Below are 26,568 nucleotides of genomic sequence, written 5' to 3'. Positions count from 1 at the left end.
TATGCCACAAAACCTCGAAAGGTACGAAAAAGAGTCAGGATACGAAATCTGGGCTGGTGTTCACAAAACATTTTATATTACCTCTAAGAGTTATCCTAAATAGTAGTAAAAAAATTTAGCTAAGAATTTTCTCTTAAAACCTGTTCACAAAGCTGCTGAATGAAACATTTACTAAGGAATAAAGAGAAGTCTTAAAGGGATACTCCACCCCAAATCTTCAATTTTGTCATCAATTACTTACACCCATGTTGTTCCAAACCCATAAAACCTTAGTTCGTCTTCGGAACACAATTTAAGATATTTTGGATGAAAACCGGGAGGCTTGTGACTGTCCCATTGACTGCCAAGTAAATTACACTGTCAAGGTCCAAGTAAGTATGAAAGACATCGTCAGAATAGTCCATCTGCCAGCGTAACATTATGAATAAATTAAGAATACCTTTTGTACACGAAGAAAACAAAAATAATGACTTTATTCAACAATTCGTCTACCGTTTTTTCTCCACATCACTGTAGCGCCCTTTTGGAGAATATGAGCTGAATGCAGACAGCGTACACTCTTCAGTATCAGCTACGCCACAAGGACATGTTTTTTTTGTAACATATATTTACACTTTGATTTGACAGAAAACAGCGCAACCTTGTGGCACCTTATTTATTTTTTGTTTTCTTTGTGTACAAAAAGCATTCTCGTCACTTCATTATGTTACAGTTGAAGCACTGATAGCAGATGGAAACTAAAAAAACTGACAAAAGCACATCTGTTACTTCTTGCTCAAAAGGTTAATGAAAACGTGTATATAATCCAAGAAACATTTGGAGTTGGGGTAACCTCCGAAACCAAAGGTGATACCTTTTTTTAAAAGGTCATTATCATCAAATGTTTCTAAAATATTTACTGAGGCAGTTTGCCACCAACAGCCATTTCAGGACAGTTTGTCACTTGGTCTTAGTGACATGCATGAAACATTCAACAAACATGGAAAATGTATATCACCATGCAGCTCTAATAGCACAGCAAAGCCAGGATTTAAACATGAAGATCATTGTTTATTCCAGATGGATGGATAAAGTGCCACGGCACGATCGGTTTAGAAAAGCTGGAATAGTCTTTTCCCCCCTCCAAATACCTATTGCTTGTACAAAAGATCCAGAGAGAACTAAATACTTGATTTCAATAAGGAAAAGAAGAATTCAGCTTCCAGCTTCCAGCACACACCAGACACTGGCTACATTTGTTTTAACCGAAGAAAAAAAACAAAAACAATAAGGCATCAAAGAAATACATATGCTAAGCAAATACATTTGGAAACTGTTCCTATCAGCAGTATAATGCATTAAAAAAGATAAACTTCATACAAGTCGTTTCTAGCAACCCCTTTTGACAGCTACTATTTCATTTTTTCGATTTCCATTTGCAGAGAGGAATGAAACGGATGCCATTTGAGTTCAGAAGAGCATGTAAAACGGAGATGGCAATGGTCTCCGTTAATGAAAGTTGCCAAAAACAAGCCAATTACTTCTGAGCAGACAAAAGAAAACTGGATCTAATATAGAACAAAATAAATAAATAAAATGCAACAAATCAACTGTTTATTCAGGTCTATGAGTGATGATATTTTGTATAACGTCATTAACCGTCTTCACTATTTGTATCACTTAGCTTCCATGTTTTCAATACTTTATACACATCATGATTAATTATTCCTGCTCACTTCTTTTATTTGTACATTTTTATTATTGTTGTTTTTAGTTATTAATATAAAATGAATCTAATTTAATAAAACTGTTACTGGTATCTAACACATCTCAAATTGAATATCCATTTATGTATATATATATATATATATATAAGAAAAATGTGTTGAATTTTGAAAAAAAAAAAAAGGTATGGTTAACATGCATTATCTGGGTGAAAATGATCTGAGATGCACACAGGATTTGTACTGGGTCCCTGGTCTTTCTGTAAATTTCACATGTGTTTACTTGGTGAAATGGAGACATATTCCAGTTACGAGTTAACACAGACACCCTACAACCAAAGCAAACAGCAGATGACATCTGCTCCCATTAAACCCTTGCTTCTCTTTACATGCAAACAACACACTCCTCACTTCTCACATCCATTTTAACAGCTCACAGGACAAGGAGCACATTAACGCAGTAATAGGAGCCATGCCAGCTACATTAAACATTAGAACAGCAGCGTTTGTGCCCCAAACAGAAAAATATCCCAAGGAAGGAAAGGATCTGATTGGCTTGCTCTGGACAACTCCCCAGAGAGACCCTGTGGCCTTCACAACCAGTCAGTGGATTTATGATTCACAGACTGATCTACTAATGTGACCATTAAAAGCAAAATGATGGCACATTTATAAGCGGGCAGACAAAAATGTGCAATAATGTCACTTGTGCAGTGAATGATGATAATCCTCTCTCTGAGGCAAACCAGGGACTTGCACACCACTGTCACAAAAGCCACTGATTTTTAAAAAGACAAGTTCGATAGTTTCATCAGGCTAAACTTGTGTCCTGTTTTCCTGTATTATTCGAATTTCTCCAAATCACAACAACAAATGAAAATAACCTGACAGATTAATAAGACAAATTTTAAATGCATGCTGTTGTTTCCTTCAACTGTATGAAGCATGACAGATGAGCTGGCTGTTGGTCTCTATCAAGCCATCAGCAGAGGCATCAACATCAGTAGCAGAATACTAAGAGTCTCAGGCAGAGGACAGAGACCTATCATCCTGCTTCTATCTCAGACTTAGTCTGCGGGATGACATCTTGATCCTTTTCCCTTTCCTTGAATAATAATGCACTGCAAAGTCTAGCAAGAAACTTCGTGCATTTTCCGTTTTGCCTGTAGGTCTGGATATATTAATAAAATCTCTGTCCTGTGTCATAACATATACATTTTACTATGAATGCAATGCAGTGTTTGGTGTTAGATAAATAAATAAATAATAAAAAAACATGAGATATAAATCACTGGCTAATCAACAGCCATAATCTACAGTACAGGTGATTCAGGTATGAAAAATGGAATCTCACCTGTTTGTAATCAGACTCCCGGCCCACCAGCACCTGTAGGATGTAGATGATGGGGTCTCCTCTCATTGGTGGAATGCTCTCCCAGCTCACCTCACACATATTCCCTTCCATCTGTACCACTTTGGGAGCTAAAGGATAATACACAAGTTTAGCTGTATAAGCATCAAATAAGTGCCAAATAAGTAGAAATATACTTTACCCTTGAGAGCTGGAGGAACAGACTTGGTCGTATGGAAGGTGTGTACTTCAGAGAAAAGGCCCTCTCCTGCCTCGCTCACAGCTTGAATCCTGAGACAGTAGCTGCTCGACTCATTTAGTCGCTGTACCTTGTATGTGTGGCTTGGGCCTCTGTAGATTGTGACAAACCTAAAACATAAACATGGTGTTTTATTTCAACTTGGCTCCAATCAAAAGTATGTTTTTAAAAGATTCTCTTGCTCCCATTAAGGCTGAATTTATTTGATCAAAACACAGTAAAACAGTAAATTTTGGGAATATTATTACAATATAAAATTAACTATTTTCTATTTTAATATAGTCTAATATACACTTTATTTTCACGTGTTGGCGAAGCAAAATTTTCAGCAGCTGTTACTCCAATCTTTAATAATCACATGATTCTTCAGAAAATATGCTCTAATATCATCATTCTAATATGCTGATTTCATGATCAAGAATTTTTAATTATAATCAATGTTGAAGACCATTGTGCTGCTTAATATTTTTTAGTAAACGGTCATTATTTTTAGGATTCTTTTATGAATGGAAAGTTCAAAAGAACAGCATTTATATTACTTTTTTTTTTTGTAATAACGTACAAGTCTTTATTGTTTTTAATCAATCAAATACAGCCTTTAATTAATTTCTGGAAAAAAGTACTTTTTAAAGTTTTTAATGGTAGTGGATATCCATTTTTAACATCCAAACAATTAATCTTATTAACTGCTTTGTCGATTTTAGTTAACAATTGTTACCAGTTTTAAAGATGAGCTACATTTGTCTGGAAGAAAAAAAGAAGTTAAATTAAACAACAACAAAATGTTAAAGAATGCTCTTTTAGGCACATTTGTGTGTTTCTAAGACAAACAAAGGACGTAATGACATTGTAGACCAGCCCCAGGCTTTCATAATTTGATTTAACCTTTTTTTGGTCTCAATTACAATAAATTAAGTAGAAATTTCAGGTATTGGCAGTGAGCTCTGGGTATCCTCAGCACCATCAGTTTTTACACAAACAACTCGGGTCAAAACAGAGAACAATAGCAGCTGCTATTTAAGGACATTTTGCCAATCTCAAGAAATTCCTGCCAGCTCGATGTCTGACTAATAAGATGCAGGTAACGGACCATTGACCAGAAGTTCACGTTTAATATTCTCACTTCAGCCCGTCGAACTCTCTTCATCATCCAAGTCTGTGTTGGAAGGCTGGCTAGGATTGATCGCTTTTTATGTGCATAAAAAGGAATAGTACTAAGCACAGTCTTTTGTGCAAGTCCAGCTCCAACAGGCAGTAACAGATCACCTCCTGAATTACAACAAACTCCAGAAGAAAGGGTTTTTCAAAGAGTAAGAAAACAAGAACGAGAGGAGAGTCCACAGAGAAGTGCTCTGATACAGTAGCTTCTGTTGTTGGTTCGATGGATAGTACATCTTTGGTAACTATGGCAATCTGACCAGAAATAAAATGTGTAATAGCAGAACGATTACAAGTCCATTTCAGAGCCATGCTGAATCTAGTCTGTCCTGACTGTTCAGTTGGCTTCTAATTTTGATTAAGCAGCTGAATCAATCATTGTTAACATAGCAACAAAAAAAGAACACTCTAATGCACACTGATGATGACAATTGGATCTCAGGCCTTTAGTAAATATGTTTAACGCAGTAATTTGATCAGGACTAACACAAAGTCAAGGGGACATTATGCTACCAATTGTTAGCCCTCTGTTTATGACTACGACATTTCATTTAGTAACTTTCAAGAATGTTGTGAAATCAAAATAGTTTGCTGAACGTTTTTATCCTCTGTGTGAAACGCCACGACACGGGCATTAGTGATCAAACACGTATTTTTGTAAAATAACCTCTGTAGTCTGATACACTTTACTCAATGTATAATTTGCCTGCTTATCATGCAGCCACTTTCCTGATAAGAAACGTTAAATAGTGTTCCTGTAGCTCAATTGGTAGAGCATTGCGCTATCAAGCGCAAAGTTGTGGGTTCGATTCCCCGGGGACACATGATAGGTAAAAATTGATAGCCTGAATGCACTGTAAGTCGCTTTGGATAAAAGCAGCTGCTAAATGCATAGATGTAATTTAATTTTAAATAACTGTGCACAAAATATTAATTTGACATATTAATTACCTCAAAATGACTCGCAGTAACCATTTGAGCCTTCCGTTATCAATTGTAGCAGTTGTGGTTGTATTAATAACAGACCACTAGATGGCGAGATCAGAGTTGTGTTGCAGGGAGTCACGTAGAAATATAAATGAACGCTGATGGTTCTGCTCATATGGAAGCATATGGGTAGCAACATTCAATTTTGAATGTAATATGCAAAAGGACAATGCAATATGTAAAATGGCAATGCATTCTGTATTTACATTTACATTTTCCGATACATTTGTGCAACGTTTGGTGCAAAATGAAAATGAAAATTGCCATTTGAAAAAGAAAATGCCATTTTATACACTAGTTTTAATATGTAAAATGAATAATAATTTTAACGCTTTATAAGTTGCAAAATGAAAATGAAAATGCATTACAGAAATTATTCGATATGTATAACATGTTCAAGCTAAAATTGTGGCACGGTCATCATTCAAATGCTATTTTTCTTAATTGCATTAACACTCACAGTCAAGACACTTACGATTGCATTTTAATTCATGCAATTTCATTGATGTCCCACAATGAATGTAGCAAAATTCGATCACGTCTCTGCCCCCTCCCGCCATGTCAAGACTCAAGACTGGAGGATTCAAGTGAGAGAACATGGACAAGACAGTTGGTCCGTGTACAGTTTGATCATTTCAGTTTATGGCTTCAATATTTCATTCGCACTTGTGGGCGGAACTGAAACGCTGCTTTCAGCTGATTGGTCGAATCGCTCGGTCTTTTCATTCTTATGCTCTAAGCATCTACACCAGAGGCGAGCGGCACAATTTGACATGAGGAAATAGAACCCAGTGATGTTCTCTTGCAGTGGTTGCAGTTCAACACGACAACAAATCCATGACAGTAAACTGATGCCCCGTTCTTTTTCTGACGAACTCCAGCGTTCTGACACAAAGAACAATTTCAAAGTTACATAACTAAGAGAATCGTGAAACAATAGTTTCCTCACAAATGTTTACAACATTAATTTTTTTTTACTCTATTATAATAGAAAACTAGTTACTTTATATTGTAATAATATTTCACAATGTGACTATTTTTCTTCAAATAAATTCAGCCTTTGTGAGTATCAATAGACTTTCTATGTTCAAATTTAAAAATAAAATAAAAAGATGAATGCTTTAATCATGTCTCCCCTTGTAGAAAAACTGTTACTGGCTAAAGAGAATCATTAAAATAATGAGAAAATTAACTGGTCTAACGCAAAGGATTTCCGACAGTGTCGGTTGGGAATTAATTTTATTTTCTATTAAATGCCCATCTGTCAGGCCTGTTGCCCACTCACAAATACTGCCAAAATGCCACTTTGCCAAAGCAAACAATCAACAGTTACAATTAAATTGGGATGTAAGCCAAACTGAAACTTGGGGAGGTTAAAAATGCAGTGGCCTGGCCAATATACAGGTATGTCTATAATAGTAAAGCCTAAAGACCTTTAACATTAATTACAACTCAAATCACTCATTTCTATAGTATGACAGCTTTCATTTGTTGAGCTGTTATCAACTAAAAAAAACACACAAGGTAAAAAGTTTACAAATAAATTATATACCTGTCATGCCAACATTTTGCTGCCATCTAATGACAGTTCACCTTGACTAAATTACATTATTGCTTACAGTGCACTTTGAAAATGAATTAAATTTCTCTCTTAGCGGTGCATCTATTGTCATTTATTAGGTGTAATCGAGATGAACTGACCTTCTGTTCTTGTCCTCCATCTGCAAGTTGTAGACCATCTCTTCTCCGAGCAGGCTCTTGGCATTGCTGCTGTCTCCCCACTTGAGTTTGAGGCTCTGGGGTCCAGCGGCAGTGCACTCCAGTCGGGGCGGGACAGGGGGCAGCGGCCTGGTCCGGGCCAGCAGGGGAGGGCAGAAAGAACTGGCACCAATCTCATTCACTGCCTGAATCTGCAAACTGACACAGCACAGAGAGTCTCATTTAAAACATGCACATCAGGGCCAGAATATGGTGCAGAGCTAGAAATGTGTAAACTGCTACAGATGTAGCATTTCTATTTATCTGTGCTGCTATCGGTGAACAGGACTGCTTTCAAGCACTTTACAAGCATCATCATCCATTTATTTCTGCTGAATTCCCACCAAAACTACAATGATATATCCCAATTACTGTCTATAATGATTTTATATCACAGTAAGGGTAAATAAGATTTCCGTCACTCCTACTATTCCTACATGATATACAGAAAGAAAAAGCCTAAAGACTGAAAACCCCTGACTACCATCAGATAGAGCAGTGTGACTGATGGGCTCAGTAGGAAATTCTGCCTTACTATTTAAAAGTAGTCTTTCAATGTGGCTACTATAAATTACATTTTTGTGCATGTGTGTCACAAAAAAAACACAACAGTCAAGGCATTACAAGAGCCAGCAGCAAGCTGATATTAAGCTTCAAGGATCCGCATGATAGACTTTACCTGACCTTTACCACAAGACCTCCTGACAAAGCAGCTTTGAGGCGTAAATCAATAACTTGTTAAGAATGTAATTCTTAATAAACCTGCTCTTTCATCAAAACCTTTCAGCAACACGTCATATGCCACACAATGCATTGCAAGCTTTGAGCAGAGACAATAATCACACACATTTTCCTAGAAGTCCTCACTCAGTAGCATTTGGGATGTCTGACTCATTTGAGAGATGAGAACATCAACAAAACAGAACATAACAAAACAAACAAAAAACAAAATAACACACACAAAAGAAAACAAATCACAACTAAATAAAACAAAGCAAAACACAACAAAACACAAGACAACAAAACAAAACAACTCAACACAACACAACAAAAAACAACTCAACACATCACAAAAAAACAAAACAAAAAAAAACACAACACAACAAAACAACTCAACAACCTAACACAAAGAAACAAAACAAAACTCAATGTTCCAAGAAGCATTTTGAAACATTAAGCATTTTGTTTGTAGAACAAACAAATATTTTGCATTTAAACAAATATTTTTATTAATATTTCTTAGACTTAGTTTTAGTGTATTAGTATGCTTTATTTATTTTTAATACAACAGACAGTGTTCAGTGTTCAGAAAAGTGTCTAACTGAAATCCTGACTGTTTTAGTTGCAGGTTAAAAAAAAAAAAATCTCTTTTTTGTGGAACAAACAAATATTTTGTTTAATATAATCGGTTTATCACTTTGTGAGTGTATAAGTGCATGTTTAGTTAGAATTTTCACTAAGGTGTTCAGTGTTAATGCTCACATCCGAATTGAAATCCTCATTATTTTAGTACCCCATAAAACCTGATCATTATTAAATAAATCATACAATCAGTTTTAATGATATAATTAAAGGGGGGGCGAAATGCTCGTTTTCACTCAATATGCTGTTAATCTTGAGTACATATAGAGTAGTACTGCATCCTTCATAACTCCAAAAAGTCTTTAGTTTTATTATATTCATAAGAGAAAGATAGTCTGTACCGTTTTTTCCCGGAAAAACACGACTGGCTGGAGGCGTGACGTGTGGGCGGAGCTAAAGAATCACGAGCGCCAGTAGGCTTTTGTGTTGAGAGCATGTGGAAGCTGTGACATTACCGTGAGGGAAAAACCATCATCCAAAACAAACCATGGTTTACAGTCAGATTCAGCCGTTTATTTATGATCCAGAATCAGATCCCGAGGCTGAAACTGAACGAAAGCAGCAGCAGCAACGACTCGCTCCGAGCGGGGCTCGAACCGCGGTCTCCGGCATTGGAGGCGGACGCACTAACAAGGAGGCAGAGATATTTTAAGCAGTTTTACTCACCGCCTGCGGTTCCAACACACGATCGTGACCCTTTTTCGTTGGGATTGCATCATCCTTAAGAAATAAACGATACACAAATCCGTCGTCAAACTGGGCCTTGTGAACAAGCATCTTCGAAATGCAGGGAACAAACACTTGCACAACTCCGTTGATGCTCTGTAAAAAATAAACTCCATCCACTGGTCCCTTAATGCTGTTTTTTTTTTGGTAATCTGTGCAGGGTTGTCTTGCCCTGGCAACCAAAAACACACTTCTTTTGTGACATTTCGCGACGCTCTCGCTCTGATCAGTGATTGTCTGTGCTCAGCCTCTCAGTGCTCTGCTATACGGGAGCACGCACTCTTCCGGCAGAAGTGCCCTTAGGAGCCATATAAGGAAATTCCGCTTCATCTAACATCACACAGAGCCATGCTCGAAAAAACTTTCCGAAACTTGTGACAAACCGGAAGGAGTATTTTGGGAACAAAAATACTCCTTCAAACGTACAACTTAATTTTTGAAACTTTGTTCATGTTTAGCATGGGAATCCAACTCTTTAACAGTGTAAAAAACTCAGTATGCATGAAATAGCATTTTACCCCCACATTAAAAACATAATGATCTTTTTAGTATCTTCAATGCAGTTATACATTTTTAACTTGTAGTGCAGCTATGAAAAGTTTAGCTTTACTAGAAAGTTTAACGCTATTAAATGAAGTAAACTTTCTTTGTTGTATCAAAAAGCAAGAAAGCTAAGCAACTTGTTTACTTCACGTCACCGCTGAACTACTGTAAAGCAACTGCACTGGAACATTACAGCATGTGGATTTGTATTTGTTTTCAAAACAAAACAAATGTCAACAGAGACACATGGTATCATCAATAACAGAGCTAATGTGACTCACTATACTAGACTCATTCATGTTCATGTGTAAGAACGTCGCTTACAGCGGCCGTTCATGCAGGAGGTGAGCAGATGACACTCATATGAGCAACTTCATCTGAATATGAATGTATGAATGGAGTGCAAGGGGTTTCACGTGTATCAACAGGCCAACTGATGTGCCCTTGCTTTGCTGTTAATCATGTGAAACACTTCATTGCATTTCTATGGCACAACACAAATATATTTAGACACACATATGTTCATGAATACTAATATATGATATCATTTTCATTTATTACAACAATAAAAAACAACTACAAAATCCAGCTAAAACAGGCTTTTCTTTTTGAAAATACAACTCATTTTACCCAGCTTCACCTGACTCAGCCTTGATGTGAAATGAGACGTGGTCGATCTCCTCACTCACTGCCACTATAATAAGAAGTAATAAGCCACGTCATGCTGAGTTTCGCTCACTTGCGGATACAAATAACTTCCTTAACTTTCACCTCGCTGAGCTCAATCAAATTTATATTTGTCGGCTGAAAGTGCTTTGTTTTAGAAGCCCATCATTCAAAGATAATGCTTCGTCATATTATTAAATCAAATAGATCCAAAATCAATTTCTGGGTTTAATAAAAATTGGAGCGTTGGGGAGTCTGGACTGGAATTAACAGCAGCTCTTTCACAACACCAGACTGTTTGGTTGACATTTAACTGAAAACAAAACAAGAGATTTCATTAGTCTGTACGCCCCTAATGACAAAAGACATAATCGATCTAGGAGAAATCAAATGGCCATTCAGTCTGCTTCACGCCGGGCCTGGACCAAAAATATCTGGTCCTGATTCATATACAGTGGGGTTTAAAATTCTTAGGCCACATCAAAAATCTGAGATTCAAAATCTTATTTTCACTTTTATCTGGAACCATGTTTAAGATTCTCATTATTTAAGTCCCTGATCATAAAGCAAATGTGTGACATTACCATCCTAACCCATTTGTTTGAATAAAATCTATTAACTATACTGAGCATAAAGAAACTCAGCGTCTTCGTATGAGCAGAGTAAATAACACTGCTATTAGACCAGTCAGAACACTGGCAAGAGATTACTGAGATGGTCTGCTATCAGATAATGAAATCTGCAGTGGACTCCTGCCTTTGGTTTTGTTCCTAAAATCCAAAAGCAATCAATGAATAAAAAAATTAAAAATAAAAAAAAAATTAAAAACTAAATAAATAAATAATGTGGGCCATATATATTACTACTGTTCCATGAACAGTGTCGGAAAAATAAAACCGTGGGGTATGATGCATGGCAGAGAATGCTAACGAAGAGGAAGTCCAACAGCAACAAATGCAACAGATGGACAACGTGGAAATGGAAAGGTCAACCATAACTAGAAAATCAACACTGATCTTCTCTGCACATGAATACTGAACATGGCGGGAATACTAAGTGAAATTTAAAACACACACACACAAAAGATTGTAGCGATCTATTTAAAAAAAAAAAAAATCTAATCTACAGAGAGTCTATTTTCTCTCTGAAAGAGTATTTACAACCCAGATTTTCAAAACTTTTAAATCCAGTTTAATCCAGGTAAGCAACATTTAAAGCTTAATATTCCACCATATTGTTTAAATTTGCGTTTACAAATTTAGTAAGATGTGTCATTTATTGTCAATTTTCAAAATGTAAATTTATGGTGCTTAGTTATTTTCTCTGAATATTGAGAATCTGTGACAAGACCTAGAGTAGAGTTAAAACTATTAGTGTCAGTAAGATTTTTTTTTGTATTGCTTTAAAGCTTTTGAAAGTCTCATATACCTGTGAAAGCTGCCTTTTTAATCAAAATGACAATAAAAATTATAATATTGTAAAAATATTATTACAATTTAAAATGTTCGATGTTCAATTTATTTTAAAAACATTCTTCCGATTGTAGATTTGAATTACTCCAGTCTTCGGTGTCACATGATCCTTCAGAAATCCTTCTGAATATGCTGACATGGTGCTGATATGGAACAGCATTTATTTGAAATAGAAATCTTCTGTAACAAGAGTCTTTACCCTTGTTTTTAACAATTTAATGCATCCTTGCTGAATAAAAGTTAAAGAAATCGTACAGACCCCAACATTTTAAATGGCAGTGTAAATAGAGTGGGAGTAGACAAGAAGATAATCATTAAGCGAAGAGCAGGTGGACGACGGGTAATAATCTGCAGGAGTCAGAGGAAAGTGGGGTGAAACTGGAAAAATCAGTCCCACGCAGATCTCTAATTTAAAGGCCACAATCAAAGCTCTCAGACAAAAACATGGGTTGCATAAGCCGGCTGATGAAGACACTTATTTGTGCGCAGTGGAGGCCCCATGCAGGGATAGATGTCCTGTTATGGTCGCCACTTCGTGGATACACACACAAACTCTGCCCTCTGGCCTTCTCTTTTCATTAGCTTCAGATTAGCATCATTAACACGCTGCTGTTTACCCACTGTTCTCCAGGGCAGGGCGAGGAGTCAGGCAGCGGAGGTGACGTGGTTATGGCGTCATGCTTCCCTGATATGGACAACTTTGCAGAATGCAAATGAGACCTGAGACGGAGTGTAACTACACCCTGCAGTCTGGATCACAGGGAATTGGAAAGCTAAGTAGTTATTAGTTAACACTGTTTTCCCATATCGCAGAAATACATCAGCAGATGAATGTGATCTAGTGAACAGAACGGTGGTGTCATAATGTGTGTGTGTGTGTGTGTTACACACCTGTATTCACTGTCAGGCTGTAGGTTCTGTAGCACATAGCAGGTGCTGGTACCCAGGCTGATGAGCTGCTCTCCCAGTTTAAGAGTGTAAGATGTGATCTCCGCGCCATTGTTACAGGGCTCATCCCATTTCAAAGCCAGGCAAGTGGAAGGTGTGTAGACGCCACTTTCTGTAGGGTCGTTCTCAAGTACACACAACACTGAGATGGGGTCGGGCACGGTGGCGGGGGTCTGACAGCTCACATGATCACTGTACGGTCCTGCACCTGCCTGATTCGCTGCCTTGAAACGGGAGAAAAAGTTAGCTGTCAAAGTTTTTCGGCATGCATTTAATTCATAGTTATGACTGGTTTATTCATAAAATAAATTAAACAAAGATCAGTAAATGACAAATAACAACACTTTATTGTGGCATCCACACAGTTAGTAATTGCAAACACGCCTGCTATTTAATGTCCTTTCTCTTAAAAAGAACTAAGTGTGTAAGTGCATTAACTATTAAAAATAATGCAATAATTGCAGCTAAATATTTTAACCCACTGACAGCCCTAATGTGTTCTGCAATAATGATAAATGCCACCTTTAAAAACAACAACAACAAAAAAAAAACTTTAAATTGGATCTGTTTTAGTTCATCAACCACTATTTTTTAAATATATATTAATAAACATTTATATTAATCCAATTCAGTAAAATATTTTAAGCTGCTTGACTACATCTCCTAATTAATAAAAATGATTATAGTAATTATGCTGTTAATCCTCGCCACATAATATCATCTCGACATGAGTATCACCAGCTCATTTATTTAAAGCATAATGACTCCAACTTTTTTTTTTACGGCCTCACTGCACACGATGATACAGATAATGAAGTGGCAACTTTCATTGTTCTTTCGAGATTTTCCTGTCGCACTTGTACTACTCTAATCAATTAAACATGCTAAAATAGACGAGCAAATGCTAATTACGCTAAATATGGCACACAAATCTATCCAAAGTTTACTCACGTTTCTAATCTTGGATTCAGACTGCACTAGAATGACGCACAATACTTTTTTTTTGGAATATAATAAAATAACATTATGCAGTAATGCGCTATTAACACTTTCCTACTCCCAGGGCACCTTATAAACAAAAGCAGGCATTAAAAAAGACATTATGAATGTAAAAGAGATATAATTAGTAAAATTGCCGCACCTAAACTCTTTACATTAACAATACTTTATTCCACACGTGTTAAACAAATGAAAAGAAGTGTTAAGTGACAGTGATACCTGTAGTCTGCAGTAGTAATGAGTAGCAGGTGTCAGGTCTGAGATCTCACACTGCGTGTCAGGGCCGCAGTAGATCAGCTCCATGGGCTCTTCCTCTCGGCCCCACTCCAGACGGTACTCAGAGATGTCGGCCCCTGAGCTCTCTGGACTCTGAAAGAGCCATAAATTAATTATTCAGCTCATCTGAATGTCAAAACTGACAGTGTTGTTGAGTGTGTTTATGTAAACCCCATGTACTTTTAACAATGGGTGTGCTTTAATATGATAAACTACCTCCCAGCTGACCAGCACACAGGTATTGGACATTAGCACGAGGGATGGCGCCGCACACTGGCCAGGAGGACCAGCTGCGGTGGTTATTTCTGTTGCTTCAGAGTATTGTCCATACTGTAAGCAGAAGACAAGAGCCTAATTAACATTCACTACATGACATGAAATGGTTCATATGCAACTAAGTTCATTTCTATCCAAATAAAATGTGAAAAACAAACAAGACATCCTTGTGAAATCAAAGCATGTTTCCAGTACTGCAATCTGATGCGAGACACATCAATCCTTAACTCTTGTGGGAGTTTGTCTCAAGCAAACAATGGAAAGTAAACAGAGAAGAGGATTAAAAGAGGATAAAAAAAGAAGCTGGAGTGATATCTATGATATCTATGAAAGCCCACTTCTGCTATATAAGAAAAAAAAAATCATGCTCTGGTTATTCATAATAATGACATAGAAAGACATACAGAATTGAAATTGTAATACAACAGCTGAAATAATGACAAAGTCAATATTATAAAAAGAAAAGTCATAATTATGATAAAGTTACATTTATGACTTAAAACAGTTGAATTTGTGAGGCAAAAGTAATTTGACAGTCGAAACGATTTGTCTTAGCTTGGACTTTTAGATCACATTTATCTCATAATTTTGTCTTAGTAACTCAGAATCATCTAATTCCAGATGGATTCAAATAATTAGTGTCTGGTTTAGACAAGTAATGCGATAAAATTAAAGGTAGGGATGGTCAGTTTGTTAGGTTGATGAATTTGCGTTAACATTATTGGTGGCGATGCTTCAAAAAACGAATTCTGAATCACATAAGCTCTGAGAAAATGTTGGCATGCTGTTAGCCTGGCAGTAGTCCTTTGGACAGACTAGTCAACTAGTTATGGCAACCCATTGACTAGTTAATGAAAATGTGTTCTGTAGTTCTGCGTAAGTACAGGGCATCAGCGAATCTCTTGATATTAGATTCCTAATTTGTCACTCACCCCTGCCTCGTTGGCAGCACGCAGGCGGAAGCTGTAGGTGGCGCCGGGGAGCAGACTGCCCACAGTGCACTCCAGATCAGAGCCGTGATAGACCTCGGCAGCCTCAGATTCGCCCTCCCTCATTTCCAAACTGTACTCACTCACCTCACATGCCCCCTCAGAGGAGGGACAGTCTGAAAAGAAGGACAGAGAAAAAGCCCTTCAGTACAACAAAGAGTTAAAAGGGCAGGGAGTACGGGTTCATTTAATCTTTTATAATAAAAGTTAGGGGTTCTTTTAAAGCAGAGCAAATTACAGCTTTACAACTTCAGATCAAAGATACTCGTCCAAGAGCCTGAATCCAGAGTGTTCACTTAAAAGTCTGGAATCAGCAGCTCAACAATGGAGCTCCCATTATACCCAGAATTCACTCCCCACCGAGGGTGTTTGGCTGTTAACAGTCACAGGGAGTCAGTGAGTCAAGTGCACTGCAAAGAGCATCGTTCTAGGCTAGTACTGGAAAATATGTGCAAGCCGATAATGTTACATTGAGGAAATGTAGCAAAAATGGTGGAAATATTGATTTTTAAGCCATTTCTGGATATGACAGAAGGGTTTTGTGGCATTGGGTGAACGCCACAGAAAGGCTTTGTGAAATGTAATTTCACATCATCAGAAATAAATCAGAAACTGCAGAGATTTTGGGAGAACGGAAATCATCAACTAAATGTTACTGGGAAAGTATCTTGCTAGCAAAATTTTGGCTTTGATTCACAAGGAAAATGTGCCTTGAATGCATTGAACATCACTTTGTATGAAATATTACGGTAAAATGCAAAAAGTAATCAAGAAATGAAAGAGGCTAAGAAATGGACAACTCTCAGAAGTCTGATGTACTGTACAGGAAGGAAAGAGAGGGATAGAAAAAGAGAGAAATAAGTTATGTAGTGGGTTTACAAACTGTGTGCAGAAAATCTTACCCCATTGTAAGTGCACTTCTTTGTGTTTTGCTTTACCCACAATTCTGGGAGGCTGGCAACGTCCTGGAGCAACAGATAGCGTACGCACAGGCAGACTCTCAGAGCACTACGGGGACACAAGCATAACAAATATATATTTATAAATATAACTGCAGGAATAAGTATGTGATTTGCACTACCGTTCAAAAGATTGAGGACTTTAGGAAGAAATTAATGTTTTTATTCAGCAAGGAAATATTTAAGCGATCAAAAGTGAAGTAACAACATTCAAAGGACTTCCATTTCAAATAAATGCTGTTATTTTCCACAAAAATATTAAGCAGCACAACCACTTCTAACATTGATCATATTAAAAAAAGTTTTTAGAGCAGCAAATCAGCATATAGGAATGATTTCTTAAGGATCGTGTGACTGAGTGGATGCTGAAAATTTAGCTTCACCATCAAATTTAATACAAATTATATTATACAGTATATATATATATATATTTTTTTTTAATCAAGTATAAATTTGAACTACACTAATAAAATCTATAATATATATAACTAAAATTATATTTAATATATATTGATTTTATTATATAAAAAATGTATATTATATAAAATGATATTTATGACTGACCCAAGTGTACACTCTTTGATGCATATTTGACTGGATTTCTACAAAACTGTTCATGAAACTTAATCTAAATCTTTATAAGTCACTACACACAGTCTGCTTAAATATCACACAAGCATTGCTATGCTATGCTTTGATTTTTTTTTTTTTTTTCATTACTACCACTAGACACCTCAAGATATTGCTGAATTGAAAAAAAGGTGAAAATTCCTCTTGACCTTTGTGCAGATCTGATCCACAGTAACATTTAGAAAAGGTTAATGGAGGTTACCGCTGAAGGGAAGTTCATCCATACAACACTTTGAATGTTTTTTTTTTTTGAGGTGTTCAATAAACACTGTAAAAGTAATCATTTTCTGTGTGTAATTTAAACCGACTTCATTTTTTTAATTGTTGTGAACGACATTTCCCATACGTATTCCTGCAACTATAAAGCAATTTTTTCTGTATGCAAATAATTCTCTATTCTTTCTCAGTGTCTGTCTTTTGGGATCACATTTGGACAGATGTTATGTAAGCCGTTACCTGGCTGTGGCCGCCTGTGCTGATGCTGCAGGTGCGCAATCTGTACAGTGTGCCAGGTTTCAAGTCCTCACACACACACTCTGTGGCTGGCCCACTATAAGCAATGTCCCACTGATTGGCTACAGAAAACAAGACACCACAGAGTTAAACAATCACAGGACAAACGGCTGGACACATTCTGTTGTTATCCATGCAACTATTCCCAAAGCTTAATGAAATCATTACCAGATAAAACACTAAAGTAACAATGAACATATAAGAGCTGTATATTGTATTTGAGTATTTTATTCGATATAAAATTCCTTTTAGAGAAATATAAGCTGTGACAGCACTAATGGAGTATGTGTGCAAGAAAAGAAGACAGATGTAACAGTGCGAGGACAATGTTCTTACAAAAGGGTTCGTGTGGAGAAAAAAAACAAAAGACCAGCTGCATGTCTAAATACTTTCGAAAAACAATTAAGATGTAATTAAACAAGGGCAAAAATATACTTAAACATGCAGACGGATGGCGTGTCAAAGTGACATATCGCCGCTGAATATATTAATACATACCATCAGAATTTCCTTCTGAAATCTCTAAGAGGTATTTCAAGATTTCTGAACCTCCGTTGTCTTGTGGAGGATCTGTAGCGTGACGATACAGACAGGATATTAGAAATATACACACAGATGTGTTTAATATACATACTTCCTGTGAAAAGTGTTTGAACAACAGCTAAACTACTGTCTGTTATTTAAGTTTACAAAAGAAATGAAGCCGTATTAAAACTCTATTAAAGGGGTCGAAGCACACATGTTTCATTTAATTTCTTCCTGAAGTTAGTTGTATTGTTTGTGCCAAAAACATGTTAGAATTTGTTCTTTTACAGTTGAATAGGCATTTATTTCCAACCGTAAGCACTGAAACCTACAGCATCTTTTTATTTGCATGGATAAACTCATTTCAAAAGATGAAGGGAAATCTGATTACCCATGATATGACCATTTAGGTATTTAGACCTGACAACTGTTGTATCCCTTTGCAATGACTAAACTAAATTTGAGACATTTGCCACTTGAAGTTTATTGCAGCTGTCAGAAATCAACTGTTTGCTTCATTACTATGGGGAAATAAAGAGGGGAATTATCACACTGAGAACACAATTCAACCGCAGACCTCATCCTACTTGCTTTTGCAACCAAGGAACTGAATTGGAAAGTGGCCAAGCAGTGCATCACAAAAGAAGACCTCGAGATGAGGTTTATCATGACGCACACATGAGTCAGATAGAGACCAGGACTAAAGGACATTACTTTTTATTTAGGTTTGTAAATACGAATATTAATATTAGATTCACATATTTCTTCTCAATTTCCCAGATTCAAAAGGTCGAGCTCAAATGCAAAACAGATTGCATTTGCTCCCAAACATAAACGAGTTTTCCAATTTCCCCTCACAGCCAGAAACCAATTCAGCAAATGCAACAACTCAAGCTGAACATTTCAGCTGCACAAAAAGCCATACCCCATTTGACACTGAAGCTGTAGGGTCTGATGGGGCCCTTGATGCAGGGTCTGGAGGGGGGTCCAGGTTTGTCTGGACTGGTTTTACACACCAGCACCTCACTGGGACTGCTCCTGCCCTCCAGGTTAGAGGCTATGAGCTGCAAGACACAAAAACAAGAATGGTTAAACCCAAAACAGGCTTGATTCTGTGCATCAATGATTTTTTGCCTCTCTTGTCCACCAGGTGAACTTCGTAAAAGAAAGCACCACTAGCTCTTTTGGCTCTTGTTGAATTGCATGTTTGGGAGATATCATTAGTCCATTTATAATCATTAATTCATATGGTGACCACACATACTCTTGATCCCAGAATGGTCAGGTGCAAGAAGTTGGGATCTACAGAATATAGTCAAAGTAATGCAAATTCACGTACATATAACGTATGAGGACTGCAAAGATCATGACAATAGGAAAACAATTTAGAAATTCCAATCAGGACATGTCCAGGAAAAAGACGACGTATGGCCACCCTACCCTAAATCTATCCATTGCAAATCTATCTATCTGTTGCAATTGCAATATTTGAAATATGGTTAAAAACACTTATAACAATTCCTAAATTAAGCCAATTTCATTCGGTCACTCTATTTTGATTGGTTTGAAATGTTTTGCAATTACAATTTTATTTGAATTAAATAAATTGAAATAAAATAACTAGTAATATAACAATTGTGTTTTCATGATCAAGTGCTTGGGTATTTCTGTCCATTCCTAATTTTTATGCTGAAATAAAATTTGTTTTACAATTTACCTTAGCTATATGAATAAAGTAGCTAAATAAATAATTAAAAACGTAAGATATACAAATGTCAAAGAGTGGGAAATAAGAGAAATTTATGATGCATAAATCTGACAGCTTGAACTCATCTTCATGCATATAAAATGTAGGATTATAACAAAAAAAGAAACCATGACACACAGCCTAATAAAGAGCATCTGAACGCAAACAATCCGCCACAAATGCAGCTGTAATGACATGACACTTTTACACACTCCAATTATTTGCACATGCCATAAAATACGCAAAAAACCAAGAGGTGTGTGTACCATTCGGAGGAATTACTGTTAATTATGAAAGCACATAAGCCAGACCCACTCACTGCATTACAGCAGCACTTGACGTGGGCTGCGGTTCACTCATAATTGGATAGGAGAGTTCACTATATAAATGTGACAGAAGAAAATATCAGTGATGATAATAAAAAAACAACTGTAGCATGAATCAGTGGAGCAAAGAGAGAGGTTAAAGTAGTTTGTTGCCACTGTAATTAACAATGTATGACTCTACGCTTAATTTGTCAGATGTCCCAGTAACACAAACACGTTTCCTGCACATACAGTTACTCATCCACACAGGTAAACAAAACACTGTGTGCCTTTGAAAAGCAGGTGTTAAACGCTGCAATCTTCTGGCTAATAATTAGCACACTAAGCTTGACCAAAACATTAGGTCACTACGACTTGGCAATTCATATCTGACCAGCGCTTTACAGAAAGCATTATTCTCTTCAAAACAGACAAATGTGCCTCTTTGATATTTTTGAGTGTGTCAATAACAATACATTTGCAAATGTGTGAAATGTGAGTTTTAAAGGGACAGCTAACCCAAAAATGAACATTCTGTCATTAATTACCTTTCCTTGTGTCATTTTAAACCTGAAAGACCCCTGTTCATCTTTGGATATCTACAGGGGTCATCTACAGGTTTGGAACGACATGAGGGTGAATAATTAATGACAGAATTTAAAATTTGGGGTGAACTATCTCTTTAAGATCTCTTTAAAGGGGGGGTGAAATGCTATTTCATGCATACTGAGTTTTTTACACTGTTAAAGAGTTGGATTCCCATGCTAAACATGGACAAAGTTTCAAAAATTAAGTTGTACGTTTGAAGGAGTATTTTTGTTCCCAAAATACCCCTTCCGGTTTGTCACAAGTTTCGGAAAGTTTTTTTCGAGTATGGCTCTGTGTGACGTTAGATGGAGCGGAATTTCCTTATATGGGTCCTAAGGGCACTTCTGCCGGAAGAGTGCAATCCCAAGGAAAAAGGGTCACGATCGTGTGTTGGAACCGCAGGCGGTGAGTAAAACTGCTTCAAATATCTCTGCCTCCTTGTTAGTGTGTCCGCCTCCCATGCTGGAGACCGCGGTTCGAGCCCCGCTCGGAGCGAGTCGTTGCTGCTGCTGCTTTCGTTCAGTTTCAGCCTCGGGATCTGATTCTGGATCATAAATAAACGGCTGAATCTGACTGTTAGCCATGGTTTGTTTAGGATGATGGGTTTTCCCTCACGGTAATGTCACAGCTTCCACATGCTCTCAACGCAAAAGCCTATTCGCGCTCGTGATTCTTTTGCTCCGCCCACACGTCACGCCTCCAGCCGGTCGTGTTTTTCCGGGAAAAATCGGTACAGACTATCTTTCTCTTATGAATATAATAAAACTAAAGACTTTTTGGAGTTATGAAGGATGCAGTACTACTCTATATGTACTCAAGATTAACAGGATATTGAGTGAAAACGAGCATTTCACCCCCCCTTTAATGTGTTTTTGTGGCTTCTTTTTGTGTCAATCCATCTACTGTACCACCTCAAAGATCATACCACACCAGCAAGTAGTAAACATAATAAGTTAACATACACCCCACGGGATCAATTAGAAGTATTTTGTCTTTTATTTCCAATTCAAAATACATTCTTGTGATATTTGTGATATACTAAGCTACAGTATAAGATGAAAAAATGTATTCACTCACCCTGAATTTATATTGAGTGCTTCTTTTCAGGCCCTCTACAGTACATGTCAAGTTTTCTCCAGTGTACTTTGGGTGAAACTCTGTTGCCTGCAGAAAATGACCATAAAACTGCATCTTAGTGACCTTACATCGCCATTAACATTACAGAAAATTGCACTTGGAATGTTAAGGAATATATCATTCTGATTAAGGTTCAACGTTATGATTTTTTAAAAGGGAGTAACCCATCAATAACTGGTTCTACAGCAACTATATACTAAACCAAACTATGACTATTTTCTTAATGACGTCTGTACATTTTTTATTACACTGGTGTACAGTAATTCTCAAGAGCATTGCATTTACTGTACATCAACTACAATGACAAAAAGACATCTGTCTATTTGTTGTCTTGGTGGAACAGTGCAGATGTTCAAACACTAATTTGAGTCAAATGTTGTGAAAGTTATTTGATTCAAGTATTTCTTTAAAAATGATCTCCATCCTAATTAATGACCAGTTTTTAAATTCAAAACTTCATTGGTTTCAAGTATGCTGAATTGTAGTATGTTGTTTTCATGTTATAACTGATGACGCTGTCATCAAAATGACATACAATGTGCTCCTCCTGGATCTCCAGCGTGTACGTGACGGGTTCCTCTGCGGTGCAGCCATCTGGGCGGCTCCACTCCAGCGTGATCCATGTGATGCCGGCACGCACCAGCCGAGGAGCGTGGGGCAGGTGGGGCAGACTTCCAGTTGTGTAGAAGACCACCTCAGGACTAAAGCCACTGACAAACAAAAAAAGAGAGAAAACATTCAGAACTGCATTAGTATAGGCATACTATACACACAAGAAGCCATGAAACTCGTTTTTCAGTTATCCGTCAGAAAGAAAGTATAAATGAGTTTTGCATAAACTTTGCAGAAGAAGCGTATTCATTTGCATCCCTCTCAGGTCAGACACTTGAATTGAGTTTATTTTTAAACACCGCTCCAATATGAATAACTTCCAGGCTGATTTAAGGAATTTGAATAGTTTTCCTCTCCACTCAATAGCAGCTTTAAATCTAGTTTCTTCCAATTAACTGGCTGTGACAAGTTTACAAGAGCCCTCAGTATTTACTGTGTGTGGGAGAGTGTCTATAACTGCCACTGGGGAACAGGAGATATTAAATGAGCTTCTCTCAGTTAAGGAAGTAATAAAAAACGTCCTCTTCAGACTGGGCAAAAGGTGGTTTGCTGGAGGTGGAGTCTTATATTTCAGCGTATTGCTTGACTCTCTGAATGTGTCTCTGGTATTAATGTCAGGAGAAGGAGCAGACGAGGGATGGCGCTGCATTCAGAGCGATGACCATCTTCCCTCAATAACTTCATTTCCGTCCACTAGACCAAACATACAGTACAGATATATTCTCTAGTTATTCTGTAGATTGGTATGAGGATCAATTGGCTTTCCCAATTAATAAGTTGTTTCTTTTTTTATATATATAATCTAAATATAAAATAATAATATAAAATAATATTAAATTATATCAATATATATTATTCTGGCATTTATATATATATATATATATATATATATTTTTTTTTTTTTTTTTTTTTTTTTTTTATCTACATGATATATTTACATGATATGTAAAAGTTGATAGCTTAAATGCACTGTAAGTCGCTTTGGATAAAAGTGTCTGCTAAAGGCATAAATTTTAATTTAATTTAATTTAATTTAGTTTAATTTAATTTAATTTATTTTATTTTATTTTATTTTATTTTAATTTAATTTAATTTAATTTAATTTAATTTAATTTAATTTAATTTAATTTAATTTAATTTAATTTAATTTATATGTATGTATAAATATATATATATATGTGTATATAATAAGTAGAAGAGAGCGAGAGACAAAGAAAAGACGGAGCACTTCAATGGCCGTCTGTTCTCCTGAATCAAGGTGACTTTATAGCTTTCCTCCTCCATTAAGACTTGAGTGATGGTGACACGATGAGATTACAGAGGTATAGTGGCATTGTTCTGTCACACACTGGATTTAATAATATGCATCCTGTACAGCAACCCATAGAAAGAGCCTTATTAACCTCATATTACCTCCTAACATCGTTGGTCAAACAATTTGCACACAGCCCATCCTATACTAGTATGTAACAAATTTTTTTGTGTTTCAGTGTATTTAAATACTTTGTGTAAACCTAGAAAATGCTTATGCATGCAATTCTGCAGTGATACCTCATTCCTATGTCGCTGCGTGCCGCCACTCGAAACGTGTAGGCCATGGCTGGACACAGATGAGTGAGTTTGTAGTGCCTTTGGCTTCCGAAGTAACATTCTCTGAAAACGTTGTTCTTTTTGCCCTAATAGATGAAGCAGATGATTAACACATACATTTCAGTCACTACACTGCATAAAATCACTGAAGCCATTCAGCTTCTGTAATGATGGCTGGAGTGAGAAATGTATGAGTGGCAACAGTGTGCTGTGGTCTGTGAAGGATGCGGAGACATCACTCAGATATGAATCTTTAAATAGAGTGAATGTGAAGAGCACTGATGTCAGAAAGACATCATTAGTGCTCAAAATGTTGAAATGCGGTTCATTCAGAAGCCCCTTTTACTAAAAATGTGAAAAGAACTCAAATAATAATAATGAAAAACTTTATAAAGTCTTTCTTGTTAACCAAAAAAATAAAAATAAAACACAATACCTCATCCCACTCTAAAAGGTAACTGGTGATTTTTGATCCATTATCGACTGGTGCCTGAGAGGACAGACACAAAAAGAAACTAATTAGAACTGCACAAAAAGAAGAAACTTGGAAGAAAAAACTTATTTCCTGAAGAGTTAAGTAACAGGAAGCACTGTCTGTGTACAGGACCATGAAAATCTCAAAGTAGTGATAGGGAGTCATATCTAACATTGCTTACTTTTCCAATATATATACTGGTATATATAGTGTATAACAGTTGAGTGCACTACATAAGCATGGACTGAATGATGATGCTAAAAGGCTACTCATTTCAAGGTAATGCCATTACCCAATTTAGACAGTCATGCTGAAAGTGTGTTGTTTTAATAACAGAAATGATTTGTGTAACCCTGTTTGGGTTCAAAGTAAATGGAGTCGAAAAGCCTGGAATCGAACACCCCTATCTCAATAAGAGCAATCCCTACTTAAAAGTATAGTTCAATCAATTACTTACGTTATTCCAAAACCCTTATGAATTTCGTTATTATGCTGAACACACAAAGAGAAAGCAGAACGTACAGGTTGTGTGCCTTGTGTGCTATATACTATATTCTCACATCCACATTGATCATCTTGTTTTCTAATTCAACATTAATAAGAAGAAACGTTTCTTGAATGATTTCTGAAGTATGTGACACTTAAGACTGAAGTAATGATGCTGACAATTTAGCATTGCCAACCCAAGAATACTTTACATTTTAAAATGTATTAAAACACAAAGCAGTCATAACAGTTACAGTTGTAATAGTATTTCACAGTACTGTATTTTCCATCAAATTAAGTGCAGCATTTCTGAGCATAAGAAGCTAAAATTTTGTCATGTACACTTTCTGTATTTTTTGTGACCCCTGGTCATCATTAAAAGGTCACTGTATAGAAAAGGGTGGCATCTTTTTTTTTTTCTCCCCATTTTATGTTCCACAGAAGAAAGAAAGTTACATAGGGTTGAAGAAAAACGTGAGGGTCAGTAAATGATGACAATTTTCATTTTTGGATGAACTCTCTTGATCTCTTTAATACTTTAGTGAGAAGAATGGGACATCTCCTTCATATCTACCAGCTCATTAGACCTGCAAAAAGTTCTTACTGGCAATAAAACTTTAAGCTCAAATGTACTTTGAGTGAAGAATTGATACCTGATGCACGGGAAACTATCTGGCTATGGCTTTAACTTCCATACTAGTGCGTGACAAACAGTGCTCTCACCTTCCACTGCAGGGTGAGCGTGCTCATTGTGCGGTGGGACAGCTTAGGGGGCAGCGGGCAGTCTGGGGTACTGCTGTGAGTGGTGAAAGCCCCCACCTCAGAGCATGAACCCTTCACAGAATTGCACACAGCATTCACTCTTTGAAAGACAAACACATCAATTTAGTGGCATAGTTTATTCAAAGTCACCTATACTGCATTTATAGCAGAAAAACACAGAAAATTGCTTAAGGAAGAAACTTCTAGTGCATTCAGGATACTTTTGATCACGAAACGAACTCAGGACCTTGCCACTTCTAGCGGCATTTAAGTTACAGAAAGGAAAGCACAGCTGGGCTTTGTTCAATACTTTAATGCACTACAATCAGAAGTTCAATACATTTTCTGATTGAGTGCACATTGCTTTTACAATGCCAGGAAATTGCTTTAAAAAAAAGATGAGCCTACAAAAAAAAACAAATCTTAAAAGTGCAGCACTACACTCATTGCTTATTCCGGTGCTGGAAAAGGTGGGACAAAATTAATCTAAACACACATGACATTTCCCAACAGGTCCCTGAGATTTATAAAGAGCAAAAAATAATAAGTCTTAGGGACTAACAGGGCGTTCAGGGGCATATCTAACTGTAGAGATGAAGAGTCTCCCAACATCCCTTAATCAGAACATATATTCAGCTCCAAGTTCAACTGCTGCCAGGAGTCAAAGGTCGACTGAAAACCAAGCCGACAATTTCGTTGCGTTTTAATGAGGATCCAGACAAACTGCCATATAGGACTGGATTCTCCACTAACAAGAGCTCCCAAT

General features: G+C 36.8%; 1 protein-coding gene across 1 annotated transcript in view; it reads right to left on the bottom strand.

Moving 5' to 3' along the window:
• Nucleotides 1–26,568, bottom strand: part of fndc3ba (fibronectin type III domain containing 3Ba) — a 139,930-nt gene that overhangs the window by 4,455 nt on the left and 108,907 nt on the right. Inside the window, exons 10-25 of the mRNA XM_052548244.1 lie at nucleotides 25,764–25,902; nucleotides 24,516–24,569; nucleotides 24,041–24,165; nucleotides 22,413–22,587; nucleotides 21,818–21,904; nucleotides 19,026–19,164; nucleotides 18,074–18,145; nucleotides 17,519–17,637; nucleotides 16,376–16,481; nucleotides 15,417–15,589; nucleotides 14,425–14,538; nucleotides 14,152–14,301; nucleotides 12,877–13,157; nucleotides 7,160–7,375; nucleotides 3,257–3,423; nucleotides 3,058–3,185 (exon numbers count right to left, since the gene is read on the bottom strand). Coding sequence (XP_052404204.1) covers nucleotides 3,058–3,185; nucleotides 3,257–3,423; nucleotides 7,160–7,375; nucleotides 12,877–13,157; nucleotides 14,152–14,301; nucleotides 14,425–14,538; nucleotides 15,417–15,589; nucleotides 16,376–16,481; nucleotides 17,519–17,637; nucleotides 18,074–18,145; nucleotides 19,026–19,164; nucleotides 21,818–21,904; nucleotides 22,413–22,587; nucleotides 24,041–24,165; nucleotides 24,516–24,569; nucleotides 25,764–25,902 — 2,245 coding nt within the window. The remainder of the gene's footprint in view (nucleotides 1–3,057; nucleotides 3,186–3,256; nucleotides 3,424–7,159; nucleotides 7,376–12,876; nucleotides 13,158–14,151; nucleotides 14,302–14,424; nucleotides 14,539–15,416; nucleotides 15,590–16,375; nucleotides 16,482–17,518; nucleotides 17,638–18,073; nucleotides 18,146–19,025; nucleotides 19,165–21,817; nucleotides 21,905–22,412; nucleotides 22,588–24,040; nucleotides 24,166–24,515; nucleotides 24,570–25,763; nucleotides 25,903–26,568) is intronic.

The sequence above is a fragment of the Carassius gibelio genome, chromosome B2 (genome assembly GCF_023724105.1).
Source record: "Carassius gibelio isolate Cgi1373 ecotype wild population from Czech Republic chromosome B2, carGib1.2-hapl.c, whole genome shotgun sequence".
In the NCBI taxonomy this organism is placed as follows: domain Eukaryota; kingdom Metazoa; phylum Chordata; class Actinopteri; order Cypriniformes; family Cyprinidae; genus Carassius; species Carassius gibelio.
This window is presented reverse-complemented; position numbering and strand designations above follow the sequence as displayed.